Here is a 20301-nt window from a genome sequence, read left to right as displayed (position 1 = left end):
AATAATAACATCTTGCACTGATCAACATGCTTAAAATTTACTACTCCATCCTACATTACCTACATTAACATGAAATATTAGTTTAAAGTAACGGCTACAATTTAAATGTTTTTCCATTATGTGTCAGTGTGGAAACAGTAAATATTTTCACATAGTAATTTTAACAACACCTAAAGTAATTTAAAGATACTAATTTTAATGGATAAGCCTAGTTTGAAGAGTCACCTTCCGAAGTCATTAGCCAGTGTCTCTGTCAGACTAACATCTTTGTCTCCTTTCTTTGCTCCTAGATGCTGCCTTTTCTTTTCTTTGTGCTTTGCATCTTTTAGACTCTGGTGTCTATTACCTTCGTCGCATCAGCAAGAAGGTAAAACACTAGCAGTTCCTTACATATTAGGACTTTAATGTATTACAGCACTTTACTTTGTACTTCTAGAGAGAAGCAGCCTTCAGATCATGTAAAGCAGACATTGTGTTACTCTTTTATTCTCTTGTTATTCCATGATGTTAATTCCATTAATCAATGCTGTGCTGGTGCTTAATGAACCTTTCTTTCTTAGCTTCTATTTCTTTTTTCCGGCTTTCATTAACAAAAATAAGTATTTTTCCTGTCGCCAGCTGACCTTAATAATAAGGATTTGTTGGTATCGTTTTAGATGATTTCCTCTTTTTTCCACAAACTTTTCTGTAAATTAGAGTACTCCAAAAACTGAAGGGGGGAAGTAATCTCCCTCTTTATGCTTCTCTAATGTGCTTTGGGAATTCCACCCTTAGTCAGGAAACACTGCCAGAAGAGAGAAACAACATAAAATTACTTGCAGATATGAAGATGTACCTCAGTATGTTAAGGTGAAGTTATGCAGTCATTTGTTCTGACGTCTGTCTTTCAATTTTTTACGTAGAATATTCGATATTAATTAGGAAAGAGTATGAGTATTTAAATTATTAGCTCAGATAATAGCATTTGAAAAAATAACTTGAAATGGGTCTTGTGTATGGCTAGTTCTGCTTTGTTTTTGTCTTTAACGAGTTAGTTTGCTTGCATGCTATCTTCACCCTTGCTCTCAGCTGCAATTTTCATTTGTACCTAATCTCATCCAGATTCATTCCACTAATTGGGATGCATTTAAGAATTGTGAATTTCATGAGCAACCATAATTATACTTTTCTGAATTACCAAAAGGTTATTTCAGCATATTGGAAAAAAGTTTTATAGGGTGTTATAATAACTGTCTCCTTCCTTAGTCAATAAGATAATTGATGAAGAAGTGTTCTGGGAGTTAATTTACTTCTCTTTGTGTAAAATATGTGGTGCTAGCTCACTTGGTTTTGTGAGGTGAGTCAAAAGCCAAATGGTTCATAAGCTTTCTGTAAGTTGTGGCCAAGGCAGGTGTCTATTTTGTGGTTCAGTCCGCTGACTGTTAAGCTGACATGTATCTTGATAATTACCCCAAAGCAGGGGCATTGGGCACAATGCAGCCTTCAGCTTCTCCAGCAAGGGAGGAGGTCTCAGCAGGGTTTGCAGCAGAAGGCTCTGTTAGTTGGCTCAGTTCCCCACTGTTTAGAGACCCAAGCTCTGTGAGGAGCTGAAAGGTAATTCTTCCCTTCCCCTCAAATGCAAGAAATGAGTATGATTTACCCATAATTACCTATAACTGCATCATCCTCCCTTTTCCCAGTCTTGAGGCTTCAATGATTACTTCTTACTTATTTTTAAATCTAGGCTACAATATGCTTGGAGCAGAAAGCATATTCAGTTTATTCTCATAAGAATATAAAAATCAAGTAGCTTAATGACCATAATTAATTGTAATATTACTTGCAGAGTTGCCACTAAAATTGTTTCAGAGTGCATACAATAATCAGTTTATAACAATCGAGTATAGTATCTCTTCAGGCCTGGGAAATGGTCTTGCTGTGTTTTCCTGAGGAGAAAGATAGAACCAGTAATGTAACATAATAGACAAGTGGTAAATTCATTGTCTTTACTGGTAGTATGTTCTCATAGAATTGATTAAATGACACTGTTCTATTGATATTTGCACTGTACCTTAAGAATACTGTCTCCCTCCCATCACTGGCCGATAATGTGGTTTTGATCTGCTTGTTCTTAAGATTTTTGTTCCTGGGTGGTCCTTTTCTGTGAAGTTATTTAATGATCAAGTTTAGGAACATGTCCATATGCCATAATCACCAGGAAGACTTTTTATAAATGTCATTTATGTGTTGGAAAAAAGTTCACCTTTAGGTAGTTACTTTGAAGAATTCACATTCTCTGACATGGTTGCCTTGTTAAATAGGAATTCAGTTACTTTTATATCTTGATTTTTATTATGAAAAAAAATAATTAACTGAGTAGTCATTTTGTGACTTCTTTCTTCATGCATGAGTACTTATTTTTAAAAAGAATTATCTCATTTCTGCAAACAACAAATCTCAGTGTAAAAGCTCAAAGCATCAGGACATGTGTTCACATTCAAAATATTTGTCACGAGCACATTCCAGAAACCGTCCTCTGAGGGTTACCCCATCTACTGGATTAGTAACAGAAGCTGACGTAGCTGCAGGATAAGAAATAATTGCATTCCTATGGGGATCGGTAGGATGAAGTATTACAAAGTAGTTTCTACAGTTTGCTCTAAACAGTCCAAACATTCAGAAGTGATATATTTCAAGTATTTGCTAAGTTTCTGTACATCTAATCCGCATATAGAATTAAGGATATATTCTTTTATTTATTTATTTATTTTTATATATATATATATGCTTTTTTAATCCCTATATAGAATTCGTCTTCAGTAACTGACTTTTATATTAGTTGTTTTCTTGTTTTAGGAAGGAACAACCAAAATTGGAAGGAGTGATTCAGACCAAGATCAAGACATTGGTAAGAGAATGATATTACAGATTATTTTATGATATGGTCAGTTCAAAGCAAGTGGTTTACATTTGTTTGTGTAATAGCTGGGTAATGTTTCTTTTTGTCATCTGTCTTTATAGAAGAAGGTAAGGAGAGAAGAATAATTACATAAGTTGGCTAAAATCTTTGTTATTTTTTAGTTGCTGTCTGAAGTAAAAAAAAAATCAATGAATGGGATGGAAGTCTCTGTAGAATTTTATTTATGCTCGTGAAATGCTGTGTTAGAGTTTAGAAATGTCGGTGTCCAACATCCAAATCCTGGTATGTTCTGTCATAAACTAATGGCACAGGTCATCAGGGTACATTCAAAATGTTTTTAACTCTCCTTGGGCACAGATTATTTTACATATAAAATCTAAACAATTCAGAATATTTATTATTTCATTTCATTTTTAGCCTTAATTTAAACAGAATCTGAAGAGCTACAAATGATACTAGAGTGTGAAACTTTCTACAGAAATTGGAAAATCTGGAGTCTCTGCATTGGTTAATTCTACTAAGTTTGGCTGTTTGATTATTTTCTTCCAATGGATTACCAAAATATAAATGATGAATGCCATAATAGCAGTAAGGAAATTCAGCACAATAGAAGAATTTGTGCTTCAGCTTACAAGTCAGAAAGTAGCTTATAGTTTTCCAGAACTGGAAATACTTTGAAAGAGAATTCCAGTTTCAGTCAAGTTTTTTTCTGTTATTTGGTACTGGGCTAACAAAGACAACAATTTGCAGCTCTCGTTCTGCAAGTGAAATAGTCCTTTGAGGTATGAAGTATGCAGTCATAGGGTAAAACTGCGTGGTACTGCATTCTGAGGAAAACAGTGTGAACCCAACTCCTTCAACAGATGAAATAAAAAGAACTATACATTGTAGTTTTGCAGGGGCGTTGGATTGAAAAAGACCATTGTGTGATAGACAACATCTGTGGGATTGTAACCTTACGACCAGTTCAGGGGGCACACTGCACTGTGAACGGATGCGAAGTCACTGGATCATGTCGTCTATCACAAGGTAAGGCTTGCTTTTTCTGTGAGTGATGCATTGTAATCAACCTATTTCTGGCGTTTAGAGATAACAATTTACCAAGCTTATTCAACTCTGAGAAATGCATCTTTCAGTTTCCTACAGCTGCCTAGCACCACAAGGTTTGACCTATAGCTGTAGCTTCCAGGCTGGTACAAGCAAATGAACCTACCCACAGAAAGCAAAAATGAAGACAAAGGTGAAGGCATATTAAGATGCCTTTTGGCAGCAGTAGTCTGTATCATTCTGAAAAGTGAAGATCTGTAGTCAGAGGTAGTGCTGTGGAAAGTAGTGGAGATTGGCTCCAAGCCAGCAGATCTCTGGCTGGTTTTAGGGCAATTATGTTATATGGTTGAAATGACCTCCAGAACTAGCCATTGAGTCATAGGATATGGTGAATAAGCTCAGCTGAAATCAGGCTCCCATATTTTTTGGTTGTTTAAAAAAATAAAAAAAAAAAAGCTAGTTACTGAAATCTTGGATTGATCTGGATTCTTAAAGAGCTAGTATCAAAACAAGTTTCCAGCAATGTATTCATTAGGTTTTTTGTACAAAGTCATGCTGGTCTTTAGTATGAACAGGGAATTTACTGTTATGTGGATTTGCAGAGGTCCCCAAGATTAGTTTGTTTGGATGCTGTCATTACAGAATGATAGCTGTGATGTTCCATAGTGGCAAATTTTAAAAATAGTCCTCTGCTCTGTGACTGTCAGAAAGCGGTTGGTCAGAATATCTTTTTTTTTTTTTTTTTTCTTTAACAGGCTATTCTATAGTGGTTTGAATACACAGTAGTTTGTACACAGCAGTTTAGAAACCTATACATTTAGGGCACTAACTGCTTCATGCATTGTGTCTCTGTAGATTTCTAATTAATTTTTGTTTACAGGGGCCCTGGTTGTCCTTGGCAAGTCTCATAAGTTTAGATTCAATCACCCAGCAGAAGCTGCTGTCTTAAGGCAAAGAAGATCAGTAAGTTCTGAGGATTTGTATTTCTCTGTCCTAATTCTTTATTGATTTTCCCTGTTATTTTCCATCTTAAAAGCCAGCCTGGGGTAGATAATATTTCTTAATGTCATCATATTTGCTTGTTTCATTTCCTCCATCTAATGGTCTGTAATGACACTAAACCTTTTGTGGGAGGATACTATTGCTTCTTTCAGATGTGCTTAGCAAACAGTGATGCAGATCCCCTGAATAATTCAGTGTTTCCTATTTCTAGTCATGACGAAAAGTGGGATTGAAACAGAAGGGCAGACGGCTGCAATGAAAAGACCAATTAAGAGTCTTTCCACATTTGATAATTTTCTTAATTATCCTCTATATACTGTCATTTCACCATCCTAAATGATGTTTACTATCAGAAATGGAAAATTTACAGGATTAACTGCTTGAGTGTTGTTAGCCCTGAAAGCTTTTAATTGTTACATACATCAGAAATAGATGAAATATTTCTTGATACGTTGATCACAGGAACTAACTACTGCAGGATGTTATTTGGTCAGCTATTTTAATAATGTTTCAAAAAATAAAAATAAAACATAGTTCTTAAAAAGACTGTCCTACATAGCTCAAAAAGCTACCTTAAGGAATGTATGCTTTCTGATTTAGGATATAACCATTTTAACAACTGATATTGGCAAGAAACTTCCTTTTAAAACAGATTTTCACATGGTAACATTTAGTACTTTCTGCTCAACTGTCCTTTTGTACTCACCTTTGTAGTTGAAATACGGGCTTACTTTCCATTTGCTTTCATCCTTTATTTCTTGATTAATATAACATGCAGTACATTAAAACAGAGCTACAAAAAGAAGTGTACTCAGTAACAAAGTAATAGTTTTGCAAATTACTAAAGACTAAGCAGAACCGTGTGATTGTAAGTTCACGTGAGAGAGATTATTATGCATATCCTGGATATTATACAGCATTGCATACAGCAGTAAGCAGCAACAGTGTTATTGCTAAGTTGAAAGTTCCTAGGCTGCTGTGATATTTTTTTCTTCCTGTTCTTGTGTTGTGTGTTTTGTAGATTAATGATATCCCACCCATTCTGAGCTGTAGAGCTTTGGACTGGCTCAACTTGGATGGAGGTTGCACCCATTCTCCTCATTATATCCTTTCTTCCCTTGAAAAGTAAGTTTAAAAAAAAAAAAGAAAAAGAAAAAGAACAAAAGTTTTTCTCTTGTGGGACAATGCCTGAGGACAGGACTTTAATTAGACAAAACTGATTTGTATTTAAAATGAGTCCCATCACGTTTCCAACTGTTCAAAATCAAATAAAAGTGTCCAGGAAAAGGCATTAGCCAACTGATTAATTTTGAAATATTATGATATTCCAGCAATAAACTTCAAAATTATTTATTGATGCTCAATCAAGAAAATGCCTTGGTCAAGACTGTCAGGCAGCCTTAATTCAGTACACTTCCACATCTGCGTTATAGCTGTTTTGATTTACAAGCTAATCTATAACTTTTGCAATATTATTACTTCAGTGCACAGAATGGACTTCTCTAGTTATGAATCAGGATTTAGCCAACATAATTATCAATTCAGTTTCCCTGCTAACTGCTGTGAAAATCAGAAGATCTTTTTGCTCGTAAATTCCCTGCAGCTCAGATCCATATTGAGCCCTTCATCTCAGAGGGCCGTTGTGATTCTCTTTTGTTTTTTAAAACTGAGCAGTAAATAAGGCATAGACTGCTTCCAAAGTGTTGAAGAGCTGCTCATATCCGCAATGTTTAATGTATGCTTTTAATGAGAGAGGCTTCCTGAAAAAGGTGAGGGTTGGTGTAAAGAAGACAGTGATTAATGTATATCAGGGAAATGAGTTAAGATACCTCCTGTGTTTCAGCTTGTAACATTAACAGAATATAGGAGAACTAAATGTAATTGGGTTCTTTTTCTCTTTTAATTCCTCTCAGCCTGGCACATTCAATTGACCTGTCAAAGGCAAGAAACAGCCATCTTCTCATTCATATCTGTTGATAGTTCTGCTTCTTGCTAGACTGTTTTGGTGTGGTTACATACTGGGAATCTTCTTGCTCTTTCTGGGGGAAGAATCTCATGTTATTTTTATAAGCATAAAATGTTTTCCCTGTTTTTGAACATCTCTTCACCCTAGTGTTCAAGTGGCTTGCTTTCCACCTTGGGTAGTGTGTTTCTATGTGCTCTCTTTAACGTGCCTGATCTCTGCATTTGTTTTTTGATTTGCTGCAGTGGTACCTTTCTAGAAAATGGTATTTGAAGTTTATTTGTTTACTGACTTACATTTTACACACATCAATGCTATTATTTTCTTTGGAAAAAATGATGAAGAATTTAAGTCATTTTCTAATGACTGTCAGAATTAGATACCACATTGCTCATTACATGAATTTAGACATCAGAAGTGGAGCATTTATTATAGAACTTTGGTCCTAGAAAAACATGCAGAAATCCGAAAGTGTTGTGAACAGTTTAGCATAGCATTGCACTAGATTTTGCCTTTTTTAACTTGATGGGACTGAAGAACATTTCAGATTGTATTGATCAGTTTTTTAATCATTTGGTCAGGACTTAAAAATATTAGGTAATGTAACACTATGCTCAGACTTAGCCAGAGTGTTTCAAATGATTACTTCAATGAAAATGAGAAGCATAATGGTATTGCATTCACATCACTTTGACAAATGTCTATCTGTTAGAGAAATAAGCTATAGACAATGTCTAAAAAATAGTTGTCTTTCAGTTGATATAATCTATTGGTCTTTTTTTTCCCTTGACTAATTTTTTAGCAAATGTAAACAGAATTGATCTACTCGTTCTTCTCTTACAATAACCAGTAAGCCTGTCTTTCTGTCCAGACAGGTAGTTCTGCTTATGGAGCTAGTTATGAGCAAGACATCTAGCCTAAAATCTGTAATATGAGAATCAAATGAGGTCACCTAAAATGTCTAGGTTTTGCAAAGAAGAGTCAATATCAAGTACTAAAAGGTGTGTCTGAGGTACTTTGAACACTAATATAGCACTGAATGGACTACAAGGAGTGCTTATTTGCTGAAACAGTAAAAATAAATAAAATTCCACCTAGTATTTCACACACATGCACGCACCCGCACATTTAGTATTTCATATATGCTTTACCAGCTGCTAGCAGCCTGTATCTCAGAGCATTCCTCCACTGAAAAATATAACATCATCTCTGTGTTTAATAGTCTTCAATGAAGTTCTTTTGCCTTCTGTTTGAATCTCTTTGTAATTTCCTATTTTTATTTTTACAGTCAAAAATGTACAAACTGTAAAGAAAACAAATGTTCTCCTGAAATAAGGTAAGAAAACTATTTAAAGCGATGTGTCTAAATCATGCTGATTTTTTTCACCCTTCTAGCTTTGCCTTTCTTCTGTGCTACACTGGCTTCCTCCAGAAGAAGCAAACTAGGCTCCAAAATTTAATTTGACTTTATCATGTTGAAACAAGAATCTGTACTTGCAGCTGAATTACAAGCAAGTCTCTGCAACCATGTTCTTTTTTCATACTCTATCTTGTGCAAATAGTTTGCACGTTTGTTGCACGTGTAATGTGTATTTTGAAATCACAACTGCAGTGGGATTTACTATAAATCTGATGTCAGTGGTAAGTATTGTGTTTACCCATTAGTATATCACAAATTCCTTAGACAAATTGGTTTCTCTACTGTTGAGAAGAAAATAGCTTTATGTAAGGGTCCAAACAAGAAATTCCTAGTGCAGAATGTGGTCAATTTATGCAAAGAGGCATGGCAACTGCACACAAAAATCATTCCGAAATTGTTGGGCTTCCATGCATTTGAATACTCTTTAATCAGGAACTGACGGTATTTTGCTTTCTTCTGGAATTTTTATTTCAGAACATATCGACATATACATTATCATAATCATTAGTTATAATCTCATTTCTTGTGCTGTCAGTATGATTACATTATTTTTCTCATCTGCTTTCATTAGGTTGAATTGCCTGTTCAAGCTCTAATTTTATATTAAAATATTTTCAGAAATGAGAGAGGGAACACATTTTTACCATTGAACCCAATTATTAAAACTGTAAGCATGAAACTTTATTTGAAAAGAGGTAGAGGTCAATGTACTTGTTACTTGGCTACTTGCTCATATTCCCTACACAAAAGAGCCCAGCATTTCACGTTTCTGATGCTTATTGGAGGCCAGCAAACACATGGAAGGCTTGAGACTGGCAACAATCATATGACAGCATCACCACACATAAGTAGATAATGAGGTTCTTGCTCCTGTTGTTGCCTTAATACCGTACTGCATATAACTGTAAACTCTGTTTCTGTTCTCTTGCTAGTCTGATTTTAAAAAAAACATACAACAGGAGTAGTTCCATTAGAGTCCAGGGATAGAGCAGCACACAGAATGAATTGTAGCTGCTTGGAACATGTTTAAGGTTTCTCCCTGAAAATACCAAGACCCAAAACAAAACGTCTTTTAAGAATGTAGGAAATTCTACAGGATTAAAAAGGAAAAAGTATCCATAGATAAGGCATCTGATACTGGAGAACACAACAGCTAACGTGGTACAGTGCAGCTAGTCCAACTAGTATTTGTAAAAATAATACTTTGTGTTCTTACTAACAGCTATCACTTGAGAATTTCAAAGTGCTGTACAAATACAAGTTAAAGAAGGCTTTTGCAACCCTTGAAAGATCCCCCAAATATTTCACTAAACAATTACACTGTCATATTAGTATGTCACTATGTCAATTACAGCAGCTCCAGAACTTAGAGCAAAAGGGTGATTTAGCAGGGGCATTAACTAATTCTATATATAACTGAAATCGTAAGGGGTAGCCTGTGATAGATTGTAGTTACAGCTGAACTGGAATTTAGCAATGCAGCAGTGACCTTTACCGGAGTGTGCGTCTGTGTCTTGTGCCTGTGACTCCTTGCCAAAGAGAGGTCTGTTTTAGAAGTGTATTTAAAGGACTGCCTTAACCAAGTCATTGCCTTACTGTTGTTTTGTTTTGGGGTTTAAGCAAAGAAAAAAGGAAGTTTTGATTTTTGTTTTTGTGGAAAAGCTAAAAACCAAACAAATAAAACCCATAAGCAAACGAGCTAATCAAAAATCTGAATGATATTTTGCCTGATGGTGACTGCCCTGAATGGGATTCTTCTGTGTACGTATTTCTGAAGGTCCCTTACGTCCAAAGGTTTCTGACTCTGCTGAATGTTTTTACTGATTTCTGGTTTCCACTTCTGCCCCTCACCCCCCAAATTTTGCTTTGAATTGTGCGAGTGGCATTGCTTCATAGCTCCTGCATCATTTTTCCCTTTGCTTTAGGGAAGAGAAGGGAGAGGTTTGAGCCTCAGTGCTAGGCAGAAGCAGATGTACTCAGTCTCCTCTGCTGGTCCCGTGCAGCTGCGTGCTGTGATGCTCTGAGACCCTGCGGGAAGGGCCCCGGATCAGACGCATGTGGAAAGGGGGAGGATGGAGCAAGGCGGGGGAATATATATCAGTGGATAGGCTTGTAACCCTGACTTGTGATTGCTCACAATGCTGGGATTTGCAAATATGCAAAAGGTCTTGCCAACATCTTTTTTTTTTTTTTTTCTTTTCCCCTCTGCTTTATTAACTCTTCTTCCCCTGGAAAAAAAAAAATCATTAGTAAAAGAAAAATGGACTTCAATACTAGGCAGACAGAAGGACTGGGATGCTAACTTGACTGATGTTTTCTTTAGGGAAAAATGACAAATCACAGCTCTTAGGAAGTGTTCCTTGCTTTTTATTTTTTTTGCTTGAGTTTCTCTGTCTGAGCCTGAAGATTTTGTTGCAGAAAGCATTCTGCCTCACCACAGAGCTATTGCTGCCATAGTTACTGAAAACTGCATTATGCTGTAGGAGCCGCCAGCCTCTGCATCAGCAGTAGAAGTGTTTGGGGAAGAGGGGAGGAGAATTGCACAATAGGATCCCGGAGAGCTGACGACAAAACAGGCTGGAAAAAATGTGGATTTACAGATGGTTCATTTAGCATGCGTCATGCAAACTTTGTGGAGAGAAAAATGAGATGGAAAAACAATCCAGCAATATTGGTATAATATTTTTTTCTCAGTAATTTGTTATATTTATTTTCAGGTTGTTATCTTGCTGTTGTAATTTTAATTGCTATTTCAAAAGGTTTACTTGGAGGAGGGGTAACTGTTGACACTTCTTGCTGCATTTGGTACACCTAGAAATCTGCATGCTTTTATGAAATTTTATGCAGGGTTGCTTTTTTCATATGCTGTATGCCAGAGTATACCGGTCCTGTGAAACCAAGATTTTATGTATGTCTCAATGTCTACAGAAACGAAGCTGCTCGTCTTACATTTGTCCCGAGGTTATGTTATTTCCTGCTATAACTGTACTGAACGCAGTTTGCTTTTATGGGAAGGAAGGAACATACGCAATAGCAGAAATTGATCTGTGCTTGATTCCTGTATCATAGGATTTCTGTATTTCAAATATTAATTTAATAGTACATCTTATTTAAGGCATTCTAGATGAAAGAAATGAGTGATTTTGTCCACCTATTTCAGAGTGGCTGTATTCTTATGTTAATTGAATTGATATTTGTTTTTAGTTTAATCATTCAAATATGTGCTATAAAAACTGTTCTTTACATTGCCTACTAGGTGATTTAGCCACTAAGTGTGTGTGAATGTTATTTTCTTTTGGGGGCCATTGTCACCTCCTTTTTGAGTTTAATTTGTGGTGGTATTTCTACAAAGTAGCAAGGATGTGTTGACATGACATAGCATGTTCAAAGGTAGAAAGGGAGCATTCTCAATTTATGTTCTTGGTTTCAGCAGTTTCTGTGAGAGACAGATCTGTACCCCAAACCAGTCAGTAAGCTCACAACCGGAGGGAAAAAATTCCATCTTGTACCATAATGCCTGTATTATGTAAGCGGCTGTGCATCAATTTTCATTATCTTTTTCTTCCACTTGAGAAAACCATCTTAAGAAGCGACTTTGTAAAAAGCTGTTGGATGTTCAGTCTCTGTATTCAGGTATTCAGAGTTGTCCCTACCACCCTGCCTGGCTGTTGTTTTGTACTATTAAAAATTAGGAGATGAGGCAAAGAGGCACTGAAATAGCAGCAGAACTGCAATTTGTATATATACCTTCAGCAGCAGTGGGACAATCCACCTACCTTTTATTACAGAAACTTCAACCTTAGAGAGAGAATCGTTCCATCCAGCTACCTCACCAAAACATGGCAGTAATAATATGGTAATGGTTGCTGTGATGTGTTTCTTTTCCAAGATTTAAAGTGAAGTATGGCCATGCCTCTGTACTCTTGGCTTGTATGGGGTGTAGTCATAGTATGGAGCTGTCAGCAATAACATTAGTTTGGCCAGCGTCTGCTCTATGTGCAAACACACATGCCTGTTGGAAAGGATCTTACAGTTTCACGTCAGATCAGCAAAAAGCTATTACCCCATACATGAGGGAATACACTAGTGCTGCTGAGAACAGCAAACACCACACTTCTGTGTCCATTGTTTGCAATGCTTATTCCCTGATTCATTATAATGGCTGTGGGATGTTTTCCACATTGTTGGAAAGTATGGGAAGAGCTTGTTACTCTCTCCCACCTGTAAATAGGTGTTACCTAACTGCCCCCACGAGCATTTTGAGGTCTTATGATTGAAATGCAGCATTGAGCTTTCACGTACTTAGAAGTTCTGCTTTTCAATTTGTAAGCAGTTTGAATTATGATATGATGACTGCAAGCAAAAACTCAGGTTAAGAACAGAAGATGTTTTTGTAAAGGAAATTTTATGTAGTTTTAGTAAACAGATGCAGAACAAGAATTCTTTGTCTACTGTTTCGTTACCAAACTCCGCTTTTCAGCCTTATTGGCAACGACTTACTCTGTTTCCTCAATCTCATACAGAATGCTGCTGATAATGTTAAATGAATAGAAATCAGCTCTTCTAATACTCGGCTTTCTAATATTTGATAAGGTTAATGGATTCTCCTCACTTCTCTTGGATGAATGTATTTTGCTTCTTTCACATGTGTCTCAGACTAAGTGATTTCCCAAGGTCATGCAAATGTTCAGTAACAAATGTAGATTCAGATTTTTCAGCTGTCCTACCACCGTAGGAATCAGAGCTTTTATATGTCAGCAAAAGAGGCTGAAGTCTACCCCATCATCAGCATTGTGCATAGACTTAACATGTACAATTGCTATTAAGGTTTATTACTTTTAATGTATCGGCAAGAACTGACATCAAGGCTCTCTTAGGTTAAGTAGTGCATAAGTATTCAAAGGCAGTCCTTGCCATGAAGACCTTGCAACCTAAGTGCATGAAAGCACAGAGGTGATGTAACTGCTCCAGAATCAGAGGGGTCTTCTGTCTCAGATCAGTAGTTAAGCTACTGATTTAGTAGTTTAGCTACTGCATATTTATTGGAAAATATAGAACATAACCTTGCATCCTCATTTGTGGAAAACCTCCCTCAGGGTTTTTATTAAAAACATGGGAGCTTTTTCTAAATTAAACTCTTCAGATTTCATTTTATATTCAAAAAGGGATGATTCTTTAGTTAACTAGACCACCTTTAACCTCTAAGTTTGTTCCCCAGTGGTTGGTGTCAATAGAAACAACCGAACAGCTTGGGTATGAAACAGCCACAGGAGCCTTACAGTGCATCAGTAAAATGTCAATTCAAACCTACTTCAGGTGAATAAGAAACTAGGGGTCCCAGTCCTGTTTCCTGGGCATCGATTACTGTTCATCCAAGAGAAACAAATACAAATCACAGACTGTTGGCTTCTTAGCAGTCAAGCCAAGGACAAATGAATCTTGGAGCTGCCTATTCTTGTGATTTGTTTCTGTAGGTCTCAAATACACACAAGCCATTTAGCAGATGGCAGTGACAAAGTTTGTACTTTGACTGCACCATGCAATAACAGATATGAATAGAAGATGCTCCTCTTCAGTTATTCTCACCAGCATTATGTATACATAAACATTAAAAAACAAATTCTGTTTTCCTCAGGTGAGTGGAAAAGAGTCAGTAATATTTTAAATTATCGGGAATTTTAAGGCTTTGTGTAGTCAGGATTTCCTGCTGCTTCTTAAGAAAGTGAAAATGGATGTTACATCTAAAGGCGTTCCAGAAGACATGTAGGTTTTGGCTGCTTAATTGTTTCATCTGTTTTGTTGGCTGATCTAGCATACAGTCAAAGTTGTTACGGTAGAAATGGCTGTTTCAAACAAATGCTTATGGTCCTAGATAGAGATTTCAAATAAATTCAAATGTAGCAAAGGGCAAATGCGCATCTGACCTTGTATTTGCAATGATTTTGTAAACAACGTGACATTTCCAAAGCATTCCCTTTGATACTATATTTTTCTTTTCTTTTGACCTTCAAGGACTCTTTAGAGTTTTGACATCTTTGCTTTTTTTTAAAAAGCGTAATAAATTTATTTTAATACATCATTTAATACATTAGTAAAATATAATCACATATTTTTCAAGACTTAAATATTTAATTTTCTGATGCGTATATAATGTGGTGTTTAGAAACAAAATGTCAGGTAAAGATCATATATCTACTTTGTACATAATAAATCTTTAATGTTAAGAATTTCTGATGATGATGTACAGACAGGTAGAATGTATATTCCTTTCTTCCATAGGGTTACTAGATCTTGAATACTGTTGTGGTTCGTACTAAGAATAGATATTATTTAGATAGTGTGTGTGTATATAAATTTTTGGCAAACAGTCAGGAAACAAGCCTCTTGGAGGGACTGTAGAGTTTTTCACAGGTTAGTCACTTTCCTGATCACAGTCATGCTCCATGTATAGAAGTAGCAACCTAATGTAAAAGCTGCATCCAAGAGAGAATTGGATGATCGAGTTCTTTCCTTGATACTTTCAGAGACTTTCACTGTAATCTCAGTAATTCCTGTAACCCTTTCGAGGTTGAAGATTTTTGATCTGTAAGAAGCGATAAAATGTTTTACATTTCTTTAAAACTCTTTGAAGTACTCAGATGAAAAACATCCTATAATACTGGGTTATAAATTTATAAAACATTAGCACCCCCTTCTCCCTCCAATTTCCTTTGTGGAAGATCTTCAACAAAATGACAAGTGACAATATTTTTTAAATTCTTTTTGCCTTCTTTCTGGTGATGGAATTTTCTGCTTCACCATGTCAACTTTCAGGAATGCTGGCATTTCTGATACTTACAGGACTGTGGCCTGCTGTGACATGCATGTACTCAGCTACTTTACCATCATGAGTTTTTTGTGTAATGCACCCTTACTGAACAAAACAATCCCCTGAATGTTGTCTGTCTGTCTTTAGTAAGATGACTCGTTTCGTTACAAATGTTTTTTTGTTTTTTGTTTTTTTTTTCTGGTTTAAATTCATTGTCAGCATTTCTAACAGCAGAGAGATAGATGCTGTGCATGAAGAGTACCAGCAGAAACTGAGAGACCAGGAAGCTTTCCACAGAAAACAAATTCAACGGCAGCAACTCTATGTTGAGGATTTAAAGCAGCAGATCCTCAGAGGACAGATCAAAGCAGAGCGGGAACTAGAAAATGACCAAGCACTCATCAACCAGCAGATCCAAGAAAGTAGGTACCCGCCTCCTGCCCTCTCTCACTTCCCTTCCATTACTGAATTCTTTCATCCTCTTTATGTTTTTTTGTCTTAGTTATGCTTTGTGTTATGGGTGGAAGTTTATTTTTACAGCTTATTACTAGTTTTCTCCTATAGTTGCCTTTCCCTTGAGAACAATTATCAAGCTTTGATTAACAGGACTAACAGGGCTCCTTTGCAGTGCACCAGCAGCACTAATTATCTTTGCAGGTCACTGCTGGGAGACAGCACCAACACGCTGCTCCTGCTGTGGCCCTGAGCCTCTTGTCTCCCCAGCTGCTCCCCATCCTGCTTCCCTGCAGTTTTGCTCTGACTGTATCTGTAGTGCAACTCTCCCATGTGAGACTCATAGACTGAGTTTTCTACTGTATTTTACATTTTTCTTTTGATTTATCTGTGCTTCATCCATTGCATTGTTCCGAGAGATTGAAATTGAGATGGCCGTGGTAGTTCATACTGTAAGTTTTCAAGGGAAACTGCTCTAACAACAGCATGACATAGGAACCAACCAGCAGTTCTGAGAGAGCTGATGCTTGGAACTGCAACACATGTTGGTTAAGGTGCTCTGTCTATGCATTTGTCAATGATCTCACCAGTAGCACAGTGCAGACCTTATTCATGTGCTTTTAGTGAAGGCCCATGGCATAGGACCATGCTTCAAACTGTGGTTGCCTTGTGAGTTTTAAGCAGTGCACATCTGAGAAGTAGGTGGGACATTGAAGTTCACTTCATGCTTAGTTCTAAGCAGATGATTTTGAAACACATTATAATTAATTTCAGGTTAAAGCTTTATGGTGTTTTGTCTGCTTGCATTTTCCAGATGGAAGTGTAATGAAGTGATGAAGTTCTAGTTTTTGTTGAGATAGTGATTAACTTCAACAGGAACTCTACAGTGATCAGTGTTATATTGCATATACATCCTATAGGCCAGATTCAGCAGAGATACTATTGTAGTCCTGAACTGAAAGTAACTGGATAAAATACTGGTGATACTGGTCTGGCACAAACTTCAGCTCTACGCTAACCATGCCATGAAAAGCGTATTTGGAGAGGTGTTTGCTAGCATCAGTGGCTCCCATCCCCTAGAGATGCTGCTTTGCATGCAGATATATTCAGCAAGGTTTTTCTTGGTGACTGCCTCTTAAAGATTTTGTAGACTGATTTGGCAACATTTTAAACCTTGAGAAGCTTTTGACCACTTTTTTTTTTTTGACACCATTTTGAAATAGGGTTGCTATTGTGTTCTTCTAGTTACCTTCTAATGAATGATTTGATCCAAGCTTCTTGATAAGGAACAACAAAGGCACCATTTCCATTTGGCAAGGCCTGCTATTGGTTCCTGGAAGAGGAATAATTTTTGAATTTTTTGAGGTTTCTCAGAGCCAAACTTATGCAGTCTGCCATCTTTCAATTACACCAACCATAAATAAGAGACTAAAAGGAAAATTGTGGAGATAGGAAGTAGATAGACTTAGGGTATGTAGACAGTGCAGAGTTTCTCCAAAATATCTTAATTTCTTGAATCTAGACTTGTTCTGTGCTCCAATCTAGTTTCACTGTTTATCTGTGTTCATGCAAAGCTTAGCCAGACAGGCAGTTTTTGCCAGCCAAATACAATTCTTCACTTGGCAGCCCACCAAAGTTCTCTTGCCTTTTCTGCATTATCTTTTTCTCAGCTCCTGACAGAGGCAAGTTTGTGAGTAGACATTAATTAGCATCTTAGGGCTTGCAGCTCTATTACAGGGACACTCTCATCTGCCAAATATTCTCCTTGGTAGAAACACAGTGCAGAGGACAGATCTGGAAATCAAGAGTTGGGAAAACTGTTTTTTATGTAAAAGTTAAAGATGCTGTTAAGAAAAAGATAACTAAAACTATGATTAAAATGCTTTCCTTTTAGCCATAAAGGAACTGCACTTAGCTGTAGAGTATCTATACTCCTATGCATGTACTGTGTGCATAGCTGCCAACATAAACTGAACAGGAGAATCACAGAGGTGGGGATCACTAATGAATTATGTTTAACAAGATCTGTAGTCACCAAGCAAGTAATGCTTACAATGCTTATGCCTAATGATGGCTACATTTTTTAAATTAGGGAAACTTCCACAGCCTGAAATTCCCCTCTTGCCACTCACCTGTCTTACAAAGAGCTACAGATAGCCCTCATTCACCATATCAAAGTTAAATACCTCTGATTTCCTAACCCCATGAATGAGTAACTAAAAGTAGTTCTTCAGTAAGGGGCTGCAGACTGAAGATAAACCCATCCAAAAAAGGTGTTGCTGCTAGGAAGATGGAAGTGCTTTGAAAAGCTTCTGTCCTTTGAGAAACGGTCTACTTATGAAGGAATTTTACCTGTGATTTGTATGTTGCTTTTTCAGCTAAGCATTTTATTTTTTTGGTTAACTCTGTGCAGCTGATTATGTATATTTTCATACTAGCCTAAAAATGAACAAACTCTTAAAGAGAACATGCCTAAACACTGAAAAACCACTAAGCACTTCCCCTGCATGGAGTAAAGTGGTCTTGCTTCAAGAGTTAAAAACAAATCAACATGGTGTTCTGTGTCCTCTACTGCTTCCCCTTTGACTGCAAAGATCAGGTTCTCTGAATGTTTAGAAAAGATGAAGAATTTAAACAGATGTAAAATACTGTTATCAAATGAGGATAATCACTTGGTTTGTGAGAGAAGCATGTTTAGCATTTATGAAATATGGGGCACATCCGTAAAAAGAGAGAATCTAACTCTCTTTATGGAGTAGACTGGTGATTTTATGAAAAACATGCATTGACTGGTGATATGTCTTTTTTGGGTGTGTTCATCTTATAACTAAAGATTGCGTTGCCTTCACCCGTGTCCTTGCCGCAGGAATTTTTCATTCATTTCAAGTACATTGCATGCTAAAGTGCTCATGTGCAAGATGTATGGGCTCTGATCAGGCATTTTTGCAAGTGCTTCTGAAGCAGCCGTAGTTGTTCCTGTGTTAACTCCTCTCCCAGTGCACATATGTTCATTCCCTACGTAAAGCATTTGAACTTTAAGATGTGACTTCAGAGTAGTTAAGGCAAAAGTAGTAGTGTATTTCACATTATAAAAGCTGATCAAGTCATAGTTCACTCTGCAAATACCTACCTCATGTCTGAAAATTGTGCAGGAAGGAACTCGGGCACTGAAATATTTCCTCTGTATTTTAAGAAAAAAATCGAGATAATTGAGTGTAATCTTTGACAAATTGACTATCTAAGTCTGTATCCTTTTGGAAAGTGTTAAACTTTTTGCTTACAAAGTCTTATTCACCAGTTTCTTAGCTGTGTCAGCCAACCCCCCTGTTCATATCTTGCAGTATTAGTTGCTACCTGAGCGCTTATCCCAATGGGTTTTCTGTATAGTAATGATACATTTTTCTCTAAATGTCTTGTCAAGGCTTTGCTCTACGTACATAGGAATTCTGTTCTGAAATGGGCTCTCAGGGCCAATTAACTTAATGAATAATGTTTCTCCTATGATTTTTACTTTCTTTCAATCATTGTTTTGTTTACAGACCAGCAGTGGCTTATAAATGAGAATAACCGACTAGCTGCCCTTCAGCAACAACAGAGGGAGTTTGCAGTGCAAACAGAATCTGCACTGTATGCAGAGGCTGAGGTGCAGAGTAGCATTGGGCAGGAAATCTGCCCTTCCCTGCTACAGCAGAACAAGAAGAGACTGGTGCAGCTGGAGCTCTTGCGAAGGTACTCCTTAAAAAAGGCAGAAAGAAACATCAGACGGAAAAAGGTCAAATTCCAGCTGGAAAGGATAGTCAAGAAGCAGAAATTATTGGAAGCCAAACAAAATCTAGAGCAGCTGGAAGCTAGCTGCTGGCTCAGTGAAGTGTGTGTGAAACAACCCCGAGTCCTAAAACAAAATATTGCAGTACAGGCCTCTCGGGATCACCCATTACAAAAGAGGAGGAGGTCATTGGGTTCAAGTTCCTTGCAACACAGGCAGCATTCATTCTGTAACTTCCATCTGCCCCAGGTACCCAGGTAAGTTAACATCTACCAATTCCTCTGCACTCTCAAAAATAATTTAAATTAAGGTATTTTCACTGGCCACCTGTAATCCAGAATGCCTTTCAATTTATTGATACAATCCTAAAACTTGTGATATCACTGAATATACTATACCGTATGCCACACTGGAGCTGTTTGTTCTTTTTCCTTAGATTTGTACAGTGCATTCCTAGCTTAGCTCTCTGACACGGTCTATCTCAGTGTTTTGTTTCTTTCCTCTCTCAAGCCTTTCTGCATTTTTTACTTCATTGTAAATGCTTTCCAAAACTGTCTTAATTTTTAGTTCTTACCTTGTTCAAATTGCTGTTAAATAATAATTTCTCCATTATTTTATTGTAATTAGAGTCAAAGTATTTCTTCTGAGCATTTTTATCATTAGGGTGATTCTGGCTTGGACTTTGAAGTTGGCTAGCCTTTCTCAAGCTAAATAAACATCTCTACACAATGCTAAAAATTGGGGTGATGGTGTCACTATCACAGTATGGTCCCAAAGGCAGGAATTAGCTTAACTCTGCTAAGTGAATTACTATGACTTAAGAGCTATCCTTTATTTTTAACTAACATTTTCAGCTACTTTAGACTACAGAGACTAAATACCAAGCTATACAACATAGCATCAAGCTATTCATTTCCGTTGTAGAAATTATTTCAGGATATCT

The 20301-nt window shown here is 36.8% G+C and overlaps 1 protein-coding gene across 2 annotated transcripts in view; it reads left to right on the top strand.

Annotated features, from left to right (window-relative positions):
• Window positions 1–20301, top strand: part of STARD9 (StAR related lipid transfer domain containing 9) — a 108735-nt gene that overhangs the window by 66553 nt on the left and 21881 nt on the right. The window contains exons 17-23 of one of the 2 annotated variants that reach the window (XM_050710853.1): window positions 2836–2887; window positions 3791–3928; window positions 4827–4909; window positions 5970–6073; window positions 8200–8247; window positions 15371–15561; window positions 19132–19615. In XM_050710853.1, the coding sequence (XP_050566810.1) occupies window positions 2836–2887; window positions 3791–3928; window positions 4827–4909; window positions 5970–6073; window positions 8200–8247; window positions 15371–15561; window positions 19132–19615 (1100 nt within the window). Of the gene's footprint in view, window positions 1–2835; window positions 2888–3790; window positions 3929–4826; window positions 4910–5969; window positions 6074–8199; window positions 8248–15358; window positions 15562–19131; window positions 19616–20301 lie in introns of both variants that reach the window. The other variant, XM_050710851.1, reaches the window with a different exon arrangement.

Source organism: Cygnus atratus, chromosome 5, assembly GCF_013377495.2.
Source record: "Cygnus atratus isolate AKBS03 ecotype Queensland, Australia chromosome 5, CAtr_DNAZoo_HiC_assembly, whole genome shotgun sequence".
NCBI lineage: Eukaryota > Metazoa > Chordata > Aves > Anseriformes > Anatidae > Cygnus > Cygnus atratus.
This window is presented reverse-complemented; position numbering and strand designations above follow the sequence as displayed.